The 21,613-nt window shown below is 40.5% G+C and overlaps 1 protein-coding gene across 1 annotated transcript in view; it reads right to left on the bottom strand.

Annotated features, from left to right (window-relative positions):
• Positions 1–1,183: 1,183 nt before the first annotated feature.
• Positions 1,184–21,613, bottom strand: part of si:dkey-174m14.3 (uncharacterized protein LOC563117 homolog) — a 45,980-nt gene continuing 25,550 nt past the window's right edge. The window contains exons 2-6 of the mRNA XM_036582411.1: positions 14,903–15,064; positions 13,526–13,592; positions 8,931–9,038; positions 6,049–6,129; positions 1,184–3,636 (exon numbers count right to left, since the gene is read on the bottom strand). Coding sequence (XP_036438304.1) covers positions 2,245–3,636; positions 6,049–6,129; positions 8,931–9,038; positions 13,526–13,592; positions 14,903–15,064 — 1,810 coding nt within the window. The 3' untranslated portion in view covers positions 1,184–2,244. The remainder of the gene's footprint in view (positions 3,637–6,048; positions 6,130–8,930; positions 9,039–13,525; positions 13,593–14,902; positions 15,065–21,613) is intronic.

Here is a 21,613-nt window from a genome sequence, read left to right as displayed (position 1 = left end):
CTCCAAGAGTGCATCTGACCAATATGGCTTGCAGTAAATAAATCAGTAAATTTGGAATGGGAAAGATAATCAATTCTTAGCTGCATCACAATTCTCTCTTGAAAGATTCTGAATCAATTCACAAAACATGAGAATCAGATTGTCCAGCTCGACTCAGAGGAGGAAAGAAAACACAGAATCTCACTTATGCACACGTTTACAGTTACAAATAGGTCACAGTTTTCTTGTATGTGTAAAAGGCCCGAAACTGTAGTAACCATTACCGTACACAAGAATGTTCATCATCAAATTATTAGCAGACTAATCTAGCAATAATCAGAATTAGGACGTCTGTTTTACTGTTGTAACTTGCATTGAAATAGACCTGCAGCCTTAATAAGGGTCTGTTTCACCATCTAATAGGATTAATAAGGGAGCAGAGTTTAGGTTGTGTTCAAACTCAGCTGTGCCAGTTAATGACAAAAGCAGGAAAAGAATTCATAACATAAGTTGAAGAAGTCAAAAATCCAGATGCATTGAGAATTATTTTATAATGGCGTCTTGGCATGCTAAATTAAAATTGAATTGAGGTGACTACACATTCCCACCCTACAATGAATCAAAGGCATTTTTAAAGTAAGGGCTGTTACCACGGTAACTGTTAACCATCATCGGGCACAGGACTAATCTGACACTAATGGAAAATGGCTCTTTGACCCAGTTTCGGGCCACCTAACTCTCTGCAGTAACAAAACTATATGACTAACTGAAGCTTTAAAAAAACAAACTAAATTATCATGCGTATAAATATCATCACGTCCTCCATGCAAAAAGTTCAACTATTATTAGACTCGTCCTGCTCTCGCTGGATGTGGGTAGAGCTTAATGACTGCTGGCCCTGATCACATTCGCTGTCATGAAGCGTTTGAAGTGCAAATGTCCTTTATTTGTGTTGGGGGTAAATAAAAACTGGCTGGTGGTCCTGCAGCTGTGGCTGTTGTGCAGTTGAAGACTTTAGGTTCCTCCACTGTGGCAGAGAGAGCCGAGCACCAACAAGCACTCCTGCATGTTAATATCATCCCACAATGCAACACTTAACTCCGTAAACAGCGACCTCAATTATTTATTCTCTTCGTACATCACGCCATCGAAGCCTGACAGCCAGCAGGGAGAGAGAGAAAAAGAGAGAGAAAGAGAGAGGGAGGAATGCGCAGTGCTTGTGCTTTATTAGATAGAGAAAACCAAACAGAAGAAATAGAGTCATGCATCATGGTGTCAGCCTACACAGGGTGGCAGCTGATTAGAAGAGGAAAAGGAGGATCAGAAAGCGTGAGGTAGAGAGGGCCGGGGGGAGACTCCGAGCACTGCAAGAAACACAAGAGGGAAAACACCGAAAAGAACAGCAACCTCAGAAAAATTCAATCAGTAACAAAGCACACGGAAAACGAAAGAAAGAAATAAACAATCGCTATTCCAGCGCTTTCAAGATATTGTACTCTATTCAAGTCGAAGTAGAGCTGAACTTAAGTGGAGCTTTGGTTGCAAACCTGCCTCGAAAGAAAATCCCAGGGGAAATGCGTGTCAGCGGGATATTAACGTTACCGTTGCATTATTGTCGCAATGGCCATTCCTTCATCCTTTATCAGATCAAGTCAAAAGTCCATACGTTCTCACTTTGAGGCTTTTCCTCTTTCAAATATCTGGAATTTTCACATCTGAAAGGTTCATGAAGTGGTCAGCATTTCTTCACAGACCTTCCAAACCACCTCAGCTTATAATTGTGTGACACATTCACTGATATATCATACTTAACAATAAATACAGCTATGCATAAAATATAAGTTCAATTTCACCGTCAAAAGTTTTTCTTTTTACAACTAGCATACGTTTTTCAACCCTCTCTGCAATCAGGTAATCTCAGGTTGGCCAAGATTTGACATAGCATTTCCTCACTCCACTCACACTTTATATCAAATCACATTTTTCTCAAAAACGCATGAAGTAAACAGAGCCTGCAGCTTTCATCAACCACACGGACCGGGACCAGTACCACGCTCTTTCAGACAAGCTGTACAAACACTGTGGATTTCATATGAACCACAGAACGCCATGTCCACTCCGTAGAAAACATGGACCACTACCAAAGTAGAGAATAGAGAGAAAACTTATAAACGGAAACTGTTTCGACCAAATATCCCCAAATATGTTTGGCTTGATTGGTATAACATTCAGTTCCTGCTGGAAAGGGAACGGGACCTTTTGTCTTCAGTTTAGCAGGGTACCATAGAGCTGAGCCTTGGTGAGACTGTCCTTCCGTGACAGACCCAGGGTGCCAAATTTTTGGTATTGCGGCGGAGGCTGGGGTGGAGGAGGGCTGGTTCCCTGAGGGGAGGCACTGTGCCGATCAGGCTGGTAGTGCTGCAGATCTGCAGGCATCTCCAGAGATGCATGGTGGAGCGATTCATTGGAGCTGTTGGGACTCACTTCCACGTACTCGCTCTTCTGCTCCTTGGAGCTGTAGATGCTGTGCTCCGATTCCTGGCTGTCATCCTTGGCCCGGTACAGGTGAGTCTGGTGGATCCCGGGGCTGCACTCTGGGCTCGGGCTGGAGAAGGGGTCCAGAACCCCGCTGTGATGGTGATACACATCAGTACCTTCCTGGAAGCTGCTGTAGAGTGGTCCGAGCCGGATCTTTGCAGGCCGGACGGAGAAGTGCTGCTCAGAGAAGCTGTAAGGAGAGGCTCGCCCAGGACTGCGATACGAATGAGCACTAACATCCTCAACGCTAAGCTGCCTCCAGCGGCCAACAATAAGCTCCTCTTCCTCCATTTCCTCCTCCGGAGCTAACAGAGCGCTGCCACGGCGACTGTCACCATAGGTGACACTTGGAGAGGTGGATGGTGGAAGGGGTTCATAAGGCTCGCTGTAGCAGGAGGACATGGTCCTGCTGTAGATGGGGGAGCTGCCGTTCTGGTGGTGGCTGGGTTCGGCCGCCTGGAAACCGTGGGCTTTGCTGCTGAAGGCGCTAGGACTGTCTCTCTCCCAAGAAGAATCGCTTTTGTGCTCATATTCGGTGACGCCGTCTCTCCAGTCCATATAGACATGGGCGTGGTGTCGGGGAGAGGAACCTGCACTGCTTGGAGGATCTGCCCCTTTATCCTCAGACCCGCCTCCACTGAAGCTGGAGTAGGAGCTAGACGCTCCACCCAGAGATGTGGCAAACTTGCTGAAGCGCTCTTGAGAGAAGCCCTGCTGCAGAGAGAGTGAGCCTTCTCCTTCCTCTGGGGTGCTGTCAGTGGAGTTCTGGGGACCATAAAGCTTCTGCTGGCCATGGAGGTCCATGCTGGGCCTTCGCTCCCGCCTTCGCTCGTCTGGGCAATACAAGGCCGTGTCGCTGCTGTACAGATCAGACTTATAAATGGCACGGAGGCCCAGGCGTTCACTGCTGCCGAGGCCCGTGCCCACAAGGAAGCCCTGGGGCTGGTGGCGCTGTGGGCTGGGAGAGCGCGAGGCCTGGATGCTTCCTGCCTCTGCTTCTTCAGGCTTTTCCAACACCTGGGCAATCATGGAGGTGGGCACAGTGTCGGAGTACGGAGAGTGGCATAGAGATGAACTCTCCATGTGTAGGCTCAGACGCTCCTGAAACTCTGCAGGCAGCTATGGGACAGAACAAAAGAGAGACGCAAGGGCTTTGAAATGAAATGAGCAGGCCAAATGAAATTGAAATAACAGTAAGTGTCAGATACCCTGCACATAGTGTCTCCAACGCTTGTCCTAGAGTATCCCTCTAACACATTCCTTCAACTCAGAAAGGGTTTGTTAATTAGAAAGTTAGATGGATCAGTTGTGCAAAACACTAAGAAGAGCAGGGCAGGGGTACTCTACGACCAGCATTAGATAACCTATTCCACCGACAAGGTGTTCCTGGGACCCATTAAAACTTTAAGAACTGACCTGTCCATAAACACTTTTAGACATTTTTTCCCTCTTCAGTTCGTTCTCATGAACCTAGCTTTAAGCATTGCCATTTGTGTTTCCATATATACTTTATTCACAGGGAAATGCTGCACAAGATATTACTGCAAGTCGTGTAAGACTGCGCTGCAGTAGCCATGTAAGCTGTAGGTTAATTTGAGGAGCTTGCAAAATGAGAAATTACAGAGCTCTGTTTCAGTGCAACAACAACAAACCTACATGGAATAAAGCCTCTAGTAGTAACTACTAACAAAATACCTTTCATTGGCTCAAAAATGAATAGTCCTGAAACCCCTGGCGTTGACAAACAATACAACACACCCTCTTGCATCATTGATTCCATGATTCTAGCTCTGACTGCAAGAACCAGTGTTTTAGTGGTGGATACACATTAAATACTATGAGATTAGGCACCAGTTCTAGCCAGAGGCCTGGCAGCTTATTGTTGGAGAAGGGATACACAGAAGTTGAGGTGAGGAAGCGCAAAAATCAACTGCTATTTTCCATGTTTTTGGGAGACAGTGTGCAGGAAAGAGACTTGTGTTCTGTAATTATGATTAATGCCTGCACTTACAAAGTGCATGAAACAGATAATCTGTCACGTTTCAAAGTTTACCTACAGATCTACTGAAATTCATGAAGTGTTTGGTAATTAGCCGAGCGGAATCAGGTGCATCAATTGAGGAAAACACAGAACGCTGTGCGCGTTACAGTAAATGTTGCGTCAGTGTTGCTTGGTATGCATTTAGAGCTGTAGAACTAAATTAAACCAAACGAACAAGAATAAACCCAAGTAAATGACAAACAGTGGCCACTGATGAGGCATCTATCTATTGCTGTTATACTCTAATTTTCAGTTCTTTCTCCATAGCAACTGGAGAAATGTAAAGAGAGTCTAATTAGCTAGCAGAGCATACCAGACTAATTATAGTGCATGATAATAAGCACTGAGTCTAAGGCTAAGTCCTTGTTTTCCAGCAGCAGAAGAGCAAAAACGGGTCACAGACAAATCCCACATTACCCTCCCAGATTACCTCCCTGCTGAGGGTCCGAAGGGAGCTCATGTCCTACCGACGCTTTCAGAAAATGAGTTTCTGTTTATTTCTCGGCTTCAGATCAGGTGCTCTTTATTGCAGCTGCGTAAAACCTCCTGCTCACACATCATCCACAGAAGGAGTAGAAATGAATTTACTGCTGATCGCTTTCAATCTCTGCCCAAGTCTCTTCGAGGATGCATACAGTAACAGAATCACTGACATTTTCATTTATTCTCAGCACGAACACAGAGCAGTGTATATGTTAAATGAAGTTTAAAATGTAATCAGTGTCTTTTCATCAAGGAGAATCAACCTCATAATTACATGCATACACAAGCAACTGGCCAGGTTTCCATACTCATGCTGATCCCTGTGATTCCTTTGAAGGGGATATATTATGCTCATTTTCAGTGTTCATAATTTTATTTTTGGGGTCTGTTAGAATAGACTTACATGCTTCAGTGTTCCAAAAGGAGAAATATGTAGTGAGTATGAGGTGTATCTAATCTCAGAGAGCTGTGTTCTGTAGTTTTGTGGTTTATCTGATCTCAGAAAGCTGCTCTGTAGTGAGTTTTGTATGTATCTGATCTCAGAGGGCTGTGATCTGTAGATTTGTGCTGTATCTGATCTCAGAGAGCTGTGCTCTATAGTGAGTTTTGCACTGTCTGATGTCAGAGAGCTGTGCTCCAGAGTGAGTTTTACACTGTGTCTGATCTCAGAGAGTTGTGCTCTGTAGTGAGTTTTATGGTGTATCTGATCTCAGAAAACTGTGCTCCATAGTGAGTTTTGTGATGTTTCTAATTTCAGAGAAATGTGCTCTGTAGAGATATTGTGGTGTGTCTGACCTCAGAGAGCTGTGCTCTGTAGTGAGTTGTGTACTACATCTGATCTCAGAGAGCTGTGCTCTGTAGTGAGTTGTGTACTACATCTGATCTCAGAGAGCTGTGCTCTGTAGTTTTGTGGTGTGTCTGACCTCAGAGAGCTGTGCTCTGTAGTGAGTTTTGTGGTGTATCTGATCTCAAAAAGCTGTGCTCTGTAGTTTTGTGGTGTGTCTGACCTCTGAGAGCTGTGCTCTGTAGTGAGTTTTGTTGCACTGTAGGAGCTGAGCGGCTAGGTTGCAGTCCTTCCTGTACAGGTCCTGCAGAGAGACAGTGGTCAGAATGTCAAAACAACCACAATCAATGTTTCCCCAATGAGAGCTTGAAACATCTGTGGGACCCAACTGCTCACGTCAGGTTCAGATGTCATTTCTCAAATATGTGGTATTCTGAAGTTCCACATTTGTGTTCTCACAGCACACCTCCCACTTTTAACAGACGTTTACCTTGCATTTTCACTTTTGCTTTTCATTTTAGTTTACAGTACTAATGTGAAGACTACCAGAATGTAACAGCCAACCATAACAGATCAACTTTATTATCTTTGTAGTGATTAAACATGACTGTCTATCAGCTGTCTCATGGCAGCAGTAACTTGGAGCTGGCAGTAATCTGCTGTATTTTTCACTCTTTACTGTGTTCATGTCAGCGCTATGTTATTTGCCTCAACCTACAGCAGCACAGATTCAGTGATTTCCTCCTGAACACACCTGATCAGCTCATGAAGGGCTCCGTAATCAGTTGATAAGCTGGATCAGGTGATTTAAGGCAAGAAACAGTTGAAACCGTGTGGATCTGTCGCCAGAGCAGAGTTATACACAGACTTAAACTGCTGCAAAACTCATGTAGTTAGCATTTTAGAGGGCACTGCTAGGCTAGTTAGCTATTTAGAAGACACTGCTAGGCTAGTTAGTCCTTTAGCTGACACTGCTAGGCTAGTTAGCCCTTTAGCTGATACTGCTGGGCTAGTTAGCCCTTTAGCTGATACTGCTAGGCTGGGTAGCCATTTAGCAGACACTGCTAGGCTGGTTAGCCATTTAGCAGACACTGCTGTGCTAGTTAGCCCTTTAGTAGACACTGCTAGGCTAATTGGCCCTTTAGAGAGCACTGCTAGGCTAGTTAGCCCTTTAGCTAACACTGCCAGGTTAGTTAGCCCTTTAGCAGACTCTCTATATGACCCTCATTATTTGTGTTTGTAAAATACTTTGCACATTTTGACATTTTACATTTTGCATTCGGATTTTATTATTTTATTTAAAGCTTTCAGCACAAAATTAACTCCATGTCATCCCCTCATGGTGTTGGCAGTCCAGGAGACCCACCCACAATTTTGGAAAAGGACAGTGTTAGTGCAGCCAAGAGGACGTTTATATTTAATTTGCTTGGCCAAAAATATTTTGTACATGTTTAATGTATTATCTGTAAAATGTTTAACCAAAGAAAGAGTTTTAGGATTAAACTAACATCTCAGGACACCACAGCAGGAAAACAGAATGGAAAGTTATCCGGACTAAAAGATTTGGAATGCTGTTAGAAAGCACTGATTAATGAATTTGCTAAAGTGAGATTCAAACTACAATTTGGACAGTGTCTTTTGGTCTTTCATTATTTCATATTAATTTCTGTTTCATTTACCTATTATCTAATGACATTCATTAGTGCAGATGGACTGTGTTTGCAGAGTGAAACGCTTTACTGGGATGTTAGAGTTACTCAGATTCAGATTGTGACAGTTTTACTCCCTACAGGAAAAACTGACTGTACAGTAAGACACTTCACCTAGAGTGTCACTTTAAACCGTTTTTGAACATCATCTTACGCTTTGGAGTGCTGTGTTTGAAAGTTTCAAGGGTTCTTTAGTAAAGAGAATGGTTCTATATAGAACCATGAACTCTCAAAGAACCACTTACATGCTTAAATTGTTCTTTGCATGATGATATCGTTCTTCAGATTGATGAAGAATGTGTTGTAAATGATTCTATATAGAATCTTTTTGAAAATGTTTCTATACTGCACTAAAAAGTATTCTGTTGTTGTTATGATCTCAAGCTTGTAACAATAGCAGACCCCTTTTCGATGCTATATGGAACCACAACACATTCTCCATCTATCTGAAGAATAATTTCACCATGCAAATGGTATAAATTATAAAACCTTATAAAATCTGGAGCAGTGGAAATGTATTCTGTGAAGTGACTGCATTGTGCCAACTGTAAAGTTTGGTGGAGGAGGGATAATGCTATGGGTTGTTTTTCAGGGGTTGGCCTAGGACCCTTAGTTCCAGTGAAGAGAAATCTTAATGTTTCAGCAGACCAAGACATTTTGGACAACTGTGCTTCCAACTTTGTGTGAACAGTTTGGGGAAGGCCCTATTCTGTTACAGCATGGCTGCACCCCAGCGCTCAAAGCAAGGTCCATAAAGGCGTGGCTGGGTGAGTTTGATGTGGAAGAACTTGACTGACCCTTACAGAGCCCTGCCCTCAACCCCATCGAACACCTTTGGAATGAACTAGAATGGAGATCCAACATCAGTGTCTGACCTCACAAATGCTCTTTTGTATGAATGGGCAAAAATCCCCACAGACACTCCAAAATCTTGTAGAAAGCTTAACAGAACAGAGGAAGCTGTTATAACTGCAAAGGGGGACCAACTCCATATTAATACCTATGGATTTAGAATGGGATTCATAAAGTTCCTGTAGGTGTAATGTATTGGTGTCCCAATACTTTTGTCCATATAGTGCATGTACTTTGAGGGTCTTAGTTGTAACAGTGTGTTCATATCATTCATTCCCCAATTTAGACAGTCCATACATGGAAACTAGACTGTAAAAAGAGCTTTTAAATTAAGTATGGTTGTGATGTCATTAAAATTGCAGTAAACAAAACTAAGGGATAAAGAGAGGCTGAAAAACGGTTATGTAAAAATTAACTCTGGGTGTTTTTGGTACATAAAACTACTCAGACTTCACAAGTGGATCTCAGGAGGAAAATATATTACCAGTGAAATGTAGAATATGAGCTCTTTAATATCTGTGTGTTTGTGCAAGGCAGCTCTTACATTGTCCTCCCTCAGCTTCTCAATGGTCATCTTGGCCTCCATGAGGTGGTTGTTGAGGACGATAATTTCCCGACTCAGCGCTCTCTTCTCATCATCATGGTGCTGTGACTGGGAAGAGAGAGAGAGCGAGTGTATTAAAACAGTGAAGAGGAAAATCAGTTTCAGAACTGTTTACTCCAAATATTAATATCATTAATGATGGTGGAAGTAATGAATTCTGCCCACAGTGGATTCAGAGCAGTTATGGAGTACAGAGAGAGTCTCCTCACAGCCTGAAGTGGATAATTAGCTGAGAGAATTTGGACAAATCTCCGATAATTACATGTGAGGAGATTTACTTTTGTAAGACATGTTTAAGAATCCAAATTAAAGATGTAATACAGAACATCTGTATCTGTTTAATGCTCAAAACATCTGTATCAGCATCAGGTTTGGGCAATAAGTGGGCGTGGTATAAAAATAGTGGGCGTGGTGTAAACTACACCCTTAAAAAAGAAGGTTCCTCAAGGGTTCTTTAATAAAGAAAATGGTTCTATATAGAACCATGAGCACTTAAAGAACCCATTGCGTGATTAAAGGGTTGTTTGCTTTGTGAAAGTATTTTTCAGAACGTGCTGTAGACGGTTCTATATAGAACCTTTTTGAAAAGGGTTCAAAAGAGCACCCAAAAGCGTTCTTTCATCAAGCTTGTAACAATAGAAGAATGCTTTTGGGTGCTTTTCAAAAAGGTCTTATATAGAACTACAGTTCATTACAGCACATTCTCCAACAATCACCCTTTCACAATGCAAACAACACTTTAATCATGCAAATGGTTCTTTGAGTGTTCATGGTTCTATATAGAACCATTTTCTTTACTGAAGAACCCTTAAAGAACCATCTTTTTTAAGTGTGTGGAAGCATGTATGGTGTCAGTGTGGTGTAAACCAATCTAATAGTGAGGGTGATTTAAACTAGAAGTAGGTGTGGTGTAAACTAGAAGTGGGTGTGGTGTAAACTACAAGTGGGCATTATGTACACCAGAAGAGGTCGTGGTGTACACCAGGATTATTTAATCAGGAGAGTCAGGAGATTTCTTGGTGGGCTGGTCGCAGTTAAGTGCCACAGTTATATGATTAGGATAATAAATAAGAGTAAGAAATGAAGAAAATGAAAATGCACAGATTTATAAATACAGATAGAGTTTAAGGTGGGCTGGTCTGCGTCCTGTAACTCCCAGTCTGTAGTCCCACACTGGCCTTAGTGTGGCGTAAACCTGAGAGGGCATGGCATAAACCAGAGTGGGCATGGCATAAGTCAGAATGGGTGTAGCATAAACCAGAGTTGGTGTTGCAAAAACAGAGTGGATGTGGTGTAAAGGTAGAGTGGATGTGGCGTAAAAGCAGAGTGGGTGTGACGTAAAACCAGAGTGGGTGTAGTATAAAACAGAGTGGGTGTGGCATAAACCAAAATGGGTGTGGCAAAAACCAGAGTGGGTGTTGCAAAAACAGAGTGGATGTGGCGTAAAAGCAGAGTGGGTGTGATGTAAAAACAGAGTGGATGTGGCGTAAAAGCAGAGTGGGTGTGGCGTAAAAGCAGAGTGGGTGTGACGTAAGCCAGAGTGGGCGTGACATAAAACAGAGTGGGCGTGGATTAAGCCAGAATGGGTGTGGCATAAACCGAGTGGGCGTGACACCTCTGGGTGTGGCACAAACCACAGTGGATGTGGCAAAAAAGAGTGGGTGTGATGTAAAGCAGAGTGGGCATGGCGTAGACCGGATGTGGGTGTGGCCCACACAAAGTGTTTTTTGTTAAAATACATTATCAACGGTTGTAATTGAAACATCATTATTGCTGTTTATGAATCTGAAAATGTAACAGCATTTCAGTTTGATGTGCGCAGCAACTGCATTGTGCAGATCAAAACTTTCCGAAAGTCCTGCACAGTAAAAAAAACAAACAATACGCCACCTGTTTAGATCGAAATACCGGCTCATTCTGAATAATGTATTCATATTCATTTACATTTGTAAACCAAATACCTAAACAGCGCTGTATGAGAGTGCAGAGCTGAAATACAGCTTAAACAGACTGAGAGGAAACCTGAGATTGTCTCTAATAAAGACATGCGGCAGTCACACAATGCTCGGTGGCAGGTTGGCTAATTACACCCCACTGTTTGAGTCCTGCAGGAGACGAGGAGTCCTGAGAGCTGCTGCTACAATACGCTCACTATCAGTCTGCCAGGCGAGGGCGGACAGGCTACCGTAAAAGACTATAATTAACAGCAGCAGCACAGATAGCAGAGTATTGATATTCAAATTCCCTCAAACACAGTTCAATACTGTGACTGCACATGCTCAGAACCTCCGCTTATACATCAGACACAATAACAACATGAAAAACACAGAACGCTGCTGGTGGGTCATAAATACAATTGTAATGCAGGGCTACTACACCTGTGGTTGACAATTACAGTTCAGTTGGTGCAAAAGTGCATTCACAGCTTGAGTTTACTTTTCTTCTTAACACATTTTCCAAAATTCCTGTATAATTAAACGGTTTGGTGTGAAACGGTCTGTACTTGAGAACCTTACCGAGTCAGAATTGTTCACAGTGGTGGTGATAGGAACGAGACGTCCAAAAAGCTCCCTCACATAAAGTTATTACATGAAATGGTTATGAATTCACTGACTGATGTCTGAGACACTGTTTTACGATAGTTTTGAGAATTTAAAATCCATTCATGGTGGAGGGATACATAATATGCAGGGTGCTGTGAGGCAAAATAGTCCCCAAAGAAAATGTATTTTTTCAGATTTTCCACTATTTTCCATCATCAAGATTCCATATAAACTCAGAAGACTCGTGTAGGTTCAATGGTGGTTTTGGATAGTAAATAAAATGTCTATATTTGTGTTGTAGTCATGGCGACCCATGGTTCCTATCACCACCACTGTAAAGACATCTGAACCATTTCACACCAAACCACTCTGAATCACTCTGTTTACATCTCACACACTGTTATGAAGGAATTTTGAGACACTGATGGATATGTATATGTATTATAGTGAATATTTTCTCAGAAAACAAGATCAAAATCATTCTAAACTGGACTGTGTTGTTTCCTTCGGATAAGTGTTGTATATTCACAGTTTCTATGATGCTTAAACACCCAGCAAAGATTTATTGAAAAAACAAAACAACAAAGAAATATATTAAAACACGGCTTAAAAACTGCTGATCAGACCAGAAACCTCCGTGGGTGTTGTGTAATATTCTAATGAGCACCCTTTGCTTTACTGCTGGATCTTTTATATGGAGAACATTTAAGAAGGTTTCTATGCACTTTACACGCAGAACCTTAAAGAACATTTTAGGGCCACTGTTAATAAAAATAAAAATAGTAGACTTTGAGAATAAAGTCGTAATATTTCGAGAAAAAAGTCGTAATATTTCGAGAAAAAGTCGTAATATTTTGAGAAAAAAAGTCATAATATTTCAAGACTTCTTTCTCGAACTATTACAACTTTATTCTCGAAATATTACGACTTCTTTCTCGAACTATTACAACTTTATTCTCGAAATATTAAGACTTTATTCTCGAAGTCTACTATTTTAATTTTTATTAACAGTGGCCCTAAAATGCTGTTGTACGTTCTTATTCACTTTACTGCTAGATCTTTTTATGGAGAACCTTAAAGAAGGTTTTTATTCACTTGGATCTGCTGGATCTGCATCTTTCTCTTAGTGGTCAGCTTTTAGCTTTTGCTTGGTGGTTAACTTTTTCTTATGGTGGTTAGCTTTCTCTTAGTGGTTAGCTTTTGCTTAGTGGTTAGCTTTTGCTTAGTGGTTAGCTTTTGCTTAGTGGTTAGCTTTCTCTTGGTGGTTAGCTTTTGCTTAGTGGTGAGCTTTTGCTTGGTGGTTAACTTATGGTGGTTAGCTTTCTCTTGGTGGTCAGTTTTTGCTTGGTGGTTAACTTATGGTGGTTGGCTTTCTCATGGTGGTTAGCTTTCTCTTGGTGGTTAACTTTCTCTTGGTGGTTAACTTTCTCTTGGTGGTTAGCTGGTGGTTAACTTTCTTATGGTGGTTAGCTTTCTCTTGGTGGTGAACTTTCTCTTGTTGGTTAGCTTTCTCTTGGTGGTTACCTTCCTTTTTAGCTATCAGCACCCAGCACTCCCGGCCTAATGATCACTGGCCCCACTGTTTGCATACCTGCACCCCGTTATTAATATCAACTCGATATTTAACCCTTCTTTTCACTTTTTAGAGATGGATTTCACTGTTAATGGGTCGTATTGATCCATACTGTCTGCTTTACCAAGACAATTATTGATTACACCTTTTGATTAGTATTTATTTTGTCCCTGTTTGTTGTTTGTGTAACTTCTTTGCTGATTCTGTCTGTTTTTCACCTCTCGGACTGCGGACTGTTCATTTTTACTTTCACATCCAGCCATGCTCGGTTTCGGTGTTACACTGGGAATAAAATCTCACACGTTTACGTACATTAAAGTTATGAGTGAGTTTCCGTCTCCTGTGTGAGAGACGTGAGGTTTGGTTCTGACAGTGATGAGATGAGAGCTGTGTGATGTCTGTTGAACATGCTGACTCACATTTCTGTGGATTTTGTCCTCCAGGTCCTGATTGATTCTCTGCAGTGCTGAGTAACTGCTCTGGATTCTGAAACACAAAAACAAAACAGGTTTCTGTCACACACACACGAGACAGCTTATTCAGTCTGATATTTAAAGCTTAAACCATATAAAACACCACGGTACTGATCTACTGAAGGTAGAGGCCTTCAGCTCACTCTGAAACTCAACCTGAAACATAAACTGATCATTGATATCTTTTTAGTTTGTGTTCCCGTGTACATATTAATCCAGCCATAAGAATCCATTCTATTATTTAAAAGACTAGGGGACAGATTTACTGAAAGGGCCATTACCAACAGTTGCACTGGCGGGAGTGGCCACACTCTTAAAAAAGATGGTTCTTCAGGAGTTCTTCTATATCATTCTATATAGAACCATGAACACCCAGAGAGCCCTTTGCATGATTAAAGGGCTCTTTGCATCATGAAAGTGTTCCTCAGACTGAAGGAGAACGTGCTGTATATAGTTCTAAATAAAACTTTTTTGAAAGGGGTTCCATATAGCACCCAAAAGTGTTCTGCTATTGTTACAATCTATTGTTACAAAGTTCTCTAATCGTCTCTAAAGGTGTCCTACAGCAAAGACTTGGTCTCTAATAGTGACCATTAAGCTAAATCCTATTAGGAAGCAAAACTAAATTTTAGGTTTTAATCCTAATGGTTCTAATTGTATTTTTTCAGCAGGGTCTGTAGCCTGCTCACTAAGCTAACAAGCAGTGCTGCTAACTAGGAGAGAGGAGCTGGAACAGATCCAAACGGCTCGGAACAGGGTTCATTTAAGCGTTGAGACATCATCATCTAAACCTGAGTCAATATATCTTCTGTTAGCCATAATTGAACTTGTTCTGTGGTGAGCAGAGCTGTTAGCATGCTAAGCTAATGCTAACTAGCTCCATGTTCCTAGTTAGCAGCAGCTTTTAACGTTTAACAACTGTTGGTAGATTAATGGTTGGTCGTTTATGCTATCATTTATTTGTTGACCGTTTACACAAACTGAACTTATTTATTTTGGGTTTGGAGTAACACAGGATGAACAAACATGGAACCAATCAGCAAAAAAGCTATGTCATTAAGCCACGGAGAACGGTTCTGTGGTCCTGAGTCAGGACAGGCTCCAGAATTTTTACTGATGCAAAATTTGCTCTCCCCCTGTTTATTTTGCCTGTATCAATCAGTTATGACACTAATTATTTACAAATGTACGCTTGTATACCAAAGCTGCTAGATTCTTTGAGCTCTTCCCCCACCTCAGAGCCCCTGAGCAGTCAGTTCCCCTCTCTCTCCCTCCCGCTGTGAAGCCCCCAGCTGTGTCTGTTATTGTTCCTGATGGTCGTACCTCCTCAGTTTATCAGTGAATTTGTCAAGCTCCTCCTGAGCACGGCGCAGTTCGGTCTCCAGGTACTGCCGCGTGGAGTCAAACTCACTCTCCAGCAGCTCCAGCTTATGGGTGGTGTAAGATAAACGCTTCCGCAGGTCCTCCTTCTGCTCCTGCAGAGAGCTACACACAAACAGGACACAACACAGTGCAGATTTACTGACAGGTTGCTAAGACACATCATGAGCTGCTTGAATGCAGCTACACTGGAACGAACGCAGAGAATTTAACTAATTCAAATGTGTACAACAGGGGTGCCAAAACTTTGTTTTGGGGAACCAAAGTGCAATGTTTGTGGTTGGCCGAGGGCCCAAAAGACAGATTTTGTTATTTTTTGGTGTCAAAAGACGTAAACGCAAACTCAGCAGCAAACTGTTTACAAGCATTTTCTGCAAATGTAAATGCAGTTACTTTAAATTTGATTAATTTAAAAAGTAGAAAAAAATAAAGACTTCTAGTTCTGCTATATTATTGGGCTGTTTTGCACAGCATGTTTACGTTCTACTCACAAATCTTTGATGGTTTTAGGTTAAGGGGCTGTGAGTGCCTTTCCAACAGATTCCGCTTGTGTTTCTTGAAATAGTTGATGGTGAATTTTAATGTCTGTTGTGGATCCTTTGCCTGCTGTAAAAGCCTTTTTTCAGCTTCAGCTTCTTCACTGTCTGTGTCACATTTGCTTCCAGGATTTACTGATATTTAGAATCCATTCTTCCATGTACCCGTGCAATGGCGTCATGTTTCTTGTGCCATTGGCTGCCACACAATATCCATGTTTTACTGTTTATTTGTGGAAAAACGTTTTTTTTACTCTGAAAGGACAAATACTTGATGACATCACATGACTAAGAAATCCTGTTTGCACTTTTTTTCCAAGGACACTTGATACCGGGAAGGTCTTGATCTGAGGGCTCCCAAAATCGACTGATTATTCAGAATTTATGCAAAATTCCTCCAAGAAAAAAAAGGAATACTTTTTGGGGTACATTAACTTTTAATTTTTTATCATTAAAACCAGTTTAGGTGTGATAAGTTTTTTGTAAAATGGTGAAATTAATTTGCATCCTATATGCAAATATGAACGTGAACAGTGTGCATTCAAACTATTGGACTGTAATTGAGCTATATAGTGCTAGGCTATTCTGAGACTATGTTTACAACTTTTATATTTAAAGGTAAAAACATAATTTTTGTTTATGTATTGTAATTTCAGACATTTTGTAACTGTACAGTTTTATCTGGGTTATAAATTACATCGCTGTTTTTACAGAAAAAATTGCGATACCCCACCCAAATTATGCTGGTTCACTTTTGTGTACATTTTTAGTCAATAAAAACATGCTGATTTAATCATTCTCATTCAATTATATAGGAAATAAAATTGTTTTTTAACAAGAAAATGATGCCCCCATGTCTTATTACACATGTATATATAAGCGTTTGTTTTTTATGACCATACGATCCACATAATTGAAATTCTATTAATTAATCTGGGTAAATATTGAGTTATACATTTCAGTACGTATAACTTTTTTTTTGTTTAGTTTTAATTTCAATAAAAGGATGTTTTAAGAGAAAATGGTACTTTCTATGATTGCACTTGGTTGCCCTATGGCAACAATTTATCAACCACCCCCTTTGAAAAATTATTATTTTTTAAATATTTTCATTATTTAAGCAATTTTAAAGACCAAAAACACATTAAAACATTTTTATCATGTTTAAGTAATAATTCATGCAACAGAGATTATACGTAATTGCTATCACACAAAATACTAGTTGAGTGACTAATTTGATTGTTTATCAGTTTAATAAAACAGAACAAAACATATAAAAATAAAAAAAAACTATTATAATAAAAACATAAGACATTAAATACGTCCTGCAGTGTGAAACAGAACAGACAACCGAAAGTTTACTGAAACCCCACCAAAAGCTGAAACTGACCCAGAATGTGTCCAAATGAAAACATCTGAAGCACAACTTACTTATTAAAATAATCTCTACATCTGATAAATCTTATATAAACTCATATCATTGATGAACACTTCTATTGATCTTGTAAAAACAATATTTGTCCAGACCAGCTGCTCTCTTCTGCTGCTTCTCTTCCTGTACACACCTGTGAGTCCTTGAGTTGCCAGCTATTCAACACCAGGATCAGAACACACACATAAGATGATTCGCTTTAATTTTCAAACCTTTTTCTGCGGCCGAAGTACTCAAAACAAAACCTCATGACTATGGAATTTCCACCCGCACTGCATTGTCAAACTAGCTGGATTTTTTAGGAAAGTCGCGAATCTGGCAACCCTGCTTGACAGGGTTAAAATAAATAAATTAAAGATGTGCATGTGGGAAATGGCACAATGCTTTAGGTTGCCATAGCAACCCTGCAGCTTAAAATCCCCACTGAAATGCAGTTTCACTGTAGCAGCTGTTTCCAGAGTGTTCTGTGCAGTTTCACTACCGTCACTTTTCTTCAGCTTTGCAGCTTTCTTTACATCTGTGCTTGACAGTTGGCACGGTGTTCCTTTCATCAAATGCTGCACTTTTTCTTCTCCAAACATTCCTTTGGTGTTTCATTTTTACTTCATCAGTCCACAGCACTTGTTTTCAAAATGCAGACTTAAGACACTGACTTTTGTGATGAGGTCACAGTAAAGTTTCCTTCTGATGACTCTTCCATGAAGATCATGTTTGTAGAATGGTGCTCCACCAGTACTGTGTCAGCTAAACCTTCCTTGCTGTCATATGGGGGTTTTGCTTTGCACTTCTGAACCAGCATACACGCAGTTCAGTCTGGGAGTTCCAGATCTTGCCTTGACTTCCACAGTTCCCCTTAAGTGCCATTCCCTAACAACATGAGACATTGGAAACTGTGAGCTGATATTTTTTTAAATCCTTCTCCCGCTTAGTAGGCATCAGTCTGCTTCATTTTCAGATCCTCAGCCAGCTGCTTAGAGGAGCCGATGGCTGTTGAGTGTCAGAGAATTTATTATGCTGGCAATTATCATTTACAATTCATAATGATAATTCTGGACCCTCCTAACCTAGTCGAGTTAACGAGTTACATTCTGAGATGTTACAACTGGAAGGGTTTTGAAACTTTTGCACATGGCACAGTTTTTAAATTAATAAAATATAAAGTAACTGTGCATTAACATTTTAAAAATGTTAGTTTGCTGCTGTGGTCGTGTTTAGTTTGGCTAGGGGTGCCAAAAATTTTGCATGCAATTGTATACAAATAAAGAAGGTAGATAAGCTTCAAATCAAGTCTTTAAATGTTTATTAAGTACTTTATTTATAAAGTCCCTTAATCATGTAATTTTTAATAGAAAATAAAAAAATTTTACTTATATGCAGCACCCTCCACAAATATTGGCAACACAGGTAAACATGAGTAAAACAGGTTGTAAAAAACATTCTTCTCTGCTGATCCTTTTGATCTTTCATCCAAAATATTAACAAAACTCTTTATTTGAAGTACAGTGATTAAAAATAAATAAATCCTATCAGGAAATAAATATTTTTCTCAAATCTGTCTCACAGTTGTTGGCACCCCTTTGTTTAAACCTTATTGTAGCCTCCCTTTTCAAAGATAACAGCTCTGTGTCTCTCATGCAACGTTTATTGAGACTGGAGAACACATGGCAAACGACCTGAGACCATTTCTCCATACAGAACCTCTCCAGATCCTTCAGATTCTGAGCTCCACACTGTAGACTCTCCTCTTCAGCTCATCCACAGGTTTTCTGAGGGGTTTAGGTCAGGGGACTGGGGTGGCCATGGCAGAACTGAAAGTTCCAGTAACATTTGGCAACGTTCCAAACAACTTCTGGTTATAGGGTGGTGTTTGATTGTGGTTTGGGAGACATTGTGATGCCAAGACCTCAGTAACGTTTGCAATTCCCCATCTGTGATCGTGGTAAGATTCTTTGTCCACTCGAACCATCATGCTCTACTATGCATGGGGTCAGTGTAGACATACATCCTCTTTCCAGCAGATTTTTAACATTTCCAGTTGATTTAAACTAGCTGGATTTTTCAGGAAAGCCACAAATCTGGCAACGCTGCTTGACAGGGAGGGAAATCATGAATGAAAGATGTGCATGTGGAAAATGGCACAATGCTTTTGGCTGCCGTAGCAACCCTGCAGCTTAAAATCCCCACTGAAATGCAGTTTCACTGTAGTAGTTTCCAGTGTGTTCCATAGGAGGGCTTAATGGTGAGTGTCCTTCCACAGTTGGTGCCCACCTTTATGTTTGACAGTTGGCACAGTGTTCCTTTAATCAAATGCTGCACCTTTTCTTTTCCAAACATAGGTGTTTCCAATCATACGTGTTTGTGGAGTTCCATTTTACTTCATCAGCACTTTTCAGTTTCCAAAATGCAGACTTTTTCAGACTTCAGACGCTGACTTTTGTCAGACCTCACAGGTAAGTTTTCTTTCTGATTACTCTTCTATGCAGATCATGTTTGTAAAACAGTGCTCCACCACTCTGGTTTTTTGCCTTACCTTTCTGAACCAGTATAGTAGCAGTTCTCTCTAGGTGTGAAAATGGGCATGTCAACTGTTTATCTATTTTCTTGTAGCCATTTCTTGATTTGTGCAGCTTAACAACTTTTTGTTGTACACCATTGATGTTTTCTCTGGTCTTTCTCAGAGTGATGGATGACTGGGGGAATTTCGCTTTTGTTTCATCTCATATTTATTCCCCAGTGAAATAGGAAGTCATGGCTGACCATTTAAGTGTTCCTAATTGCTCAGGTGAACTATATAACATGAAATTGAATTGAAACATACTTAATTTAGTTTTCACTCTTAGGAATTTCTAGGGATGCCAACAGTTGTGGTGCACATAGATTTAGGAAAAATATTTATTTCATGACAAGATTTAGTTTTTTCTTTCAATCATTAGACCATAAATAAAGGTTGGATTTTTACTAAAATTTAGAATGAAAGATCAAAACGAATAAATAAATATGCATATTTTTACATCTCATTTTGCTCACAATTGCTAATATTTGTGTAGGAGGCACCATATATATAGTATAAAAATATGTTTGTTCTCTCATTGGGTGAGGAGGGAGCTGTGTGGTTAGGATAGCTTTATTGGCAGGCCAAATCAAACACCCTCCTGGGTCAACTTTGGCCAGGAGGCTGCACTTTGGGCAGCCCTGTTGTCCATAATTTCCACATCAATAAAACATATTAACACATTTAATAGCAAAAATAAGTAAGAGGACAGACTATAGAATGGATGCAGGATATAATGAGGCTATGACTATGAACAGGCATTTCTAGCAACACATAATTATTTATTTATTTCTATAGCAAAATTTACGTAGTATATCAAAATTGTTTATCAGAGTTTGTTACACAAATGAGATTCTTTCTTATTTCAAATAAACAGGGGTTTATGCAATATGTACCCATTACAATGGCTGTTCTAATGTAAGTTTGTTGGTGAAGGGCATATGAACTATGTTTTCACAGAGTCAGCACTACAGGAAAGATTTTTGGCAAGAAAATGTTTCCCAGCCTGCCACTCTGACCATGGCCATGCAATCCAGTCAGCAGAGCCATTTATTTATTTATTTATCTAGTTATTTTTGGATCAAACCCTCAGCACAAGGGGGGCATTACAGACCCTCCTGCAGCAGCACTAATGACTGGGAAAGGATGGACAGATGGAGAGAGATTGATGTATTGATGGACAGATGGAATGATGATGGCATCACTGCAGGGGATGGGGTCAAACCCCAGCGGTCAGAAGCCCACATGCAACAAGAGATTGACCAGAGAGAGCACACATGGTGGAGAAATGACACGGCAATGTGCATTACACAGCACTGAAAATCAATACAGACACTCTTCTACTGCAAGGAAAACAGCAAACAGCAAACAGCAAAGACCCCAAACGTTCACTCGATTTTATCAGGTATTTTCTGAAACACCTCTTTTCTGCTCAAGTTCAGATCTGATCTGAACTGATCTAAACTGAACTGAGTTAAAATGATCTGGTCCGAATTGAACTGATCTAATCAGATCTGACCTGAACTGATCTGATCTAAACTGAACTGATTTGAGCTCATCTGAACTGATCTGATTTAATCTAATCTGAACTGACCTGATCTGATCAGAACTGATTTGATCTGATGTGATCTAAATTGACCTGATCTGATTTATTCTGATCTGATCAGATTGGATTGGAATGGATCGGATCAGATCTGAACTGATCTGATCTAAACTGAACTGAGCTGAACTGATCTGATCTGATCTGATCTGAACTGATCTGAACTGATCTGATCCACACTGACCTGATCTGAACTGATCTGATTTCATCTGATCTGATCTAAATTTACCTGATCTGATTTAATTTGATCTGAACTGACTTGATCTGATCTGATCTGAACTGATCTGAACTAATCTGAGCTGAACTGATTTGAACTCATCTAATGTGATCTGAGCTTTCCTGATCTGAACTGACCTGGACCTGTGTCACCGATACAGCAGATACAGTTAGGATGGACAATGCTGGAATATTCCTTTCATCTTTATTTTATTTATGCATTGTGTTTTCCACTAAACACTGATTGTTTTTTTCTGTGACCCCATCACTTCACACCAGAGATGAATCATCCAAATCACTGCAAAACTCTCGTTTTATG

The sequence above is a fragment of the Colossoma macropomum genome, unplaced genomic scaffold (genome assembly GCF_904425465.1).
Source record: "Colossoma macropomum unplaced genomic scaffold, Colossoma_macropomum, whole genome shotgun sequence".
Classification (NCBI taxonomy): Eukaryota; Metazoa; Chordata; class Actinopteri; order Characiformes; family Serrasalmidae; genus Colossoma; species Colossoma macropomum.
Note: the sequence above shows the minus strand (reverse complement) of the source record. Positions and strands in the feature narration are given on the sequence as shown.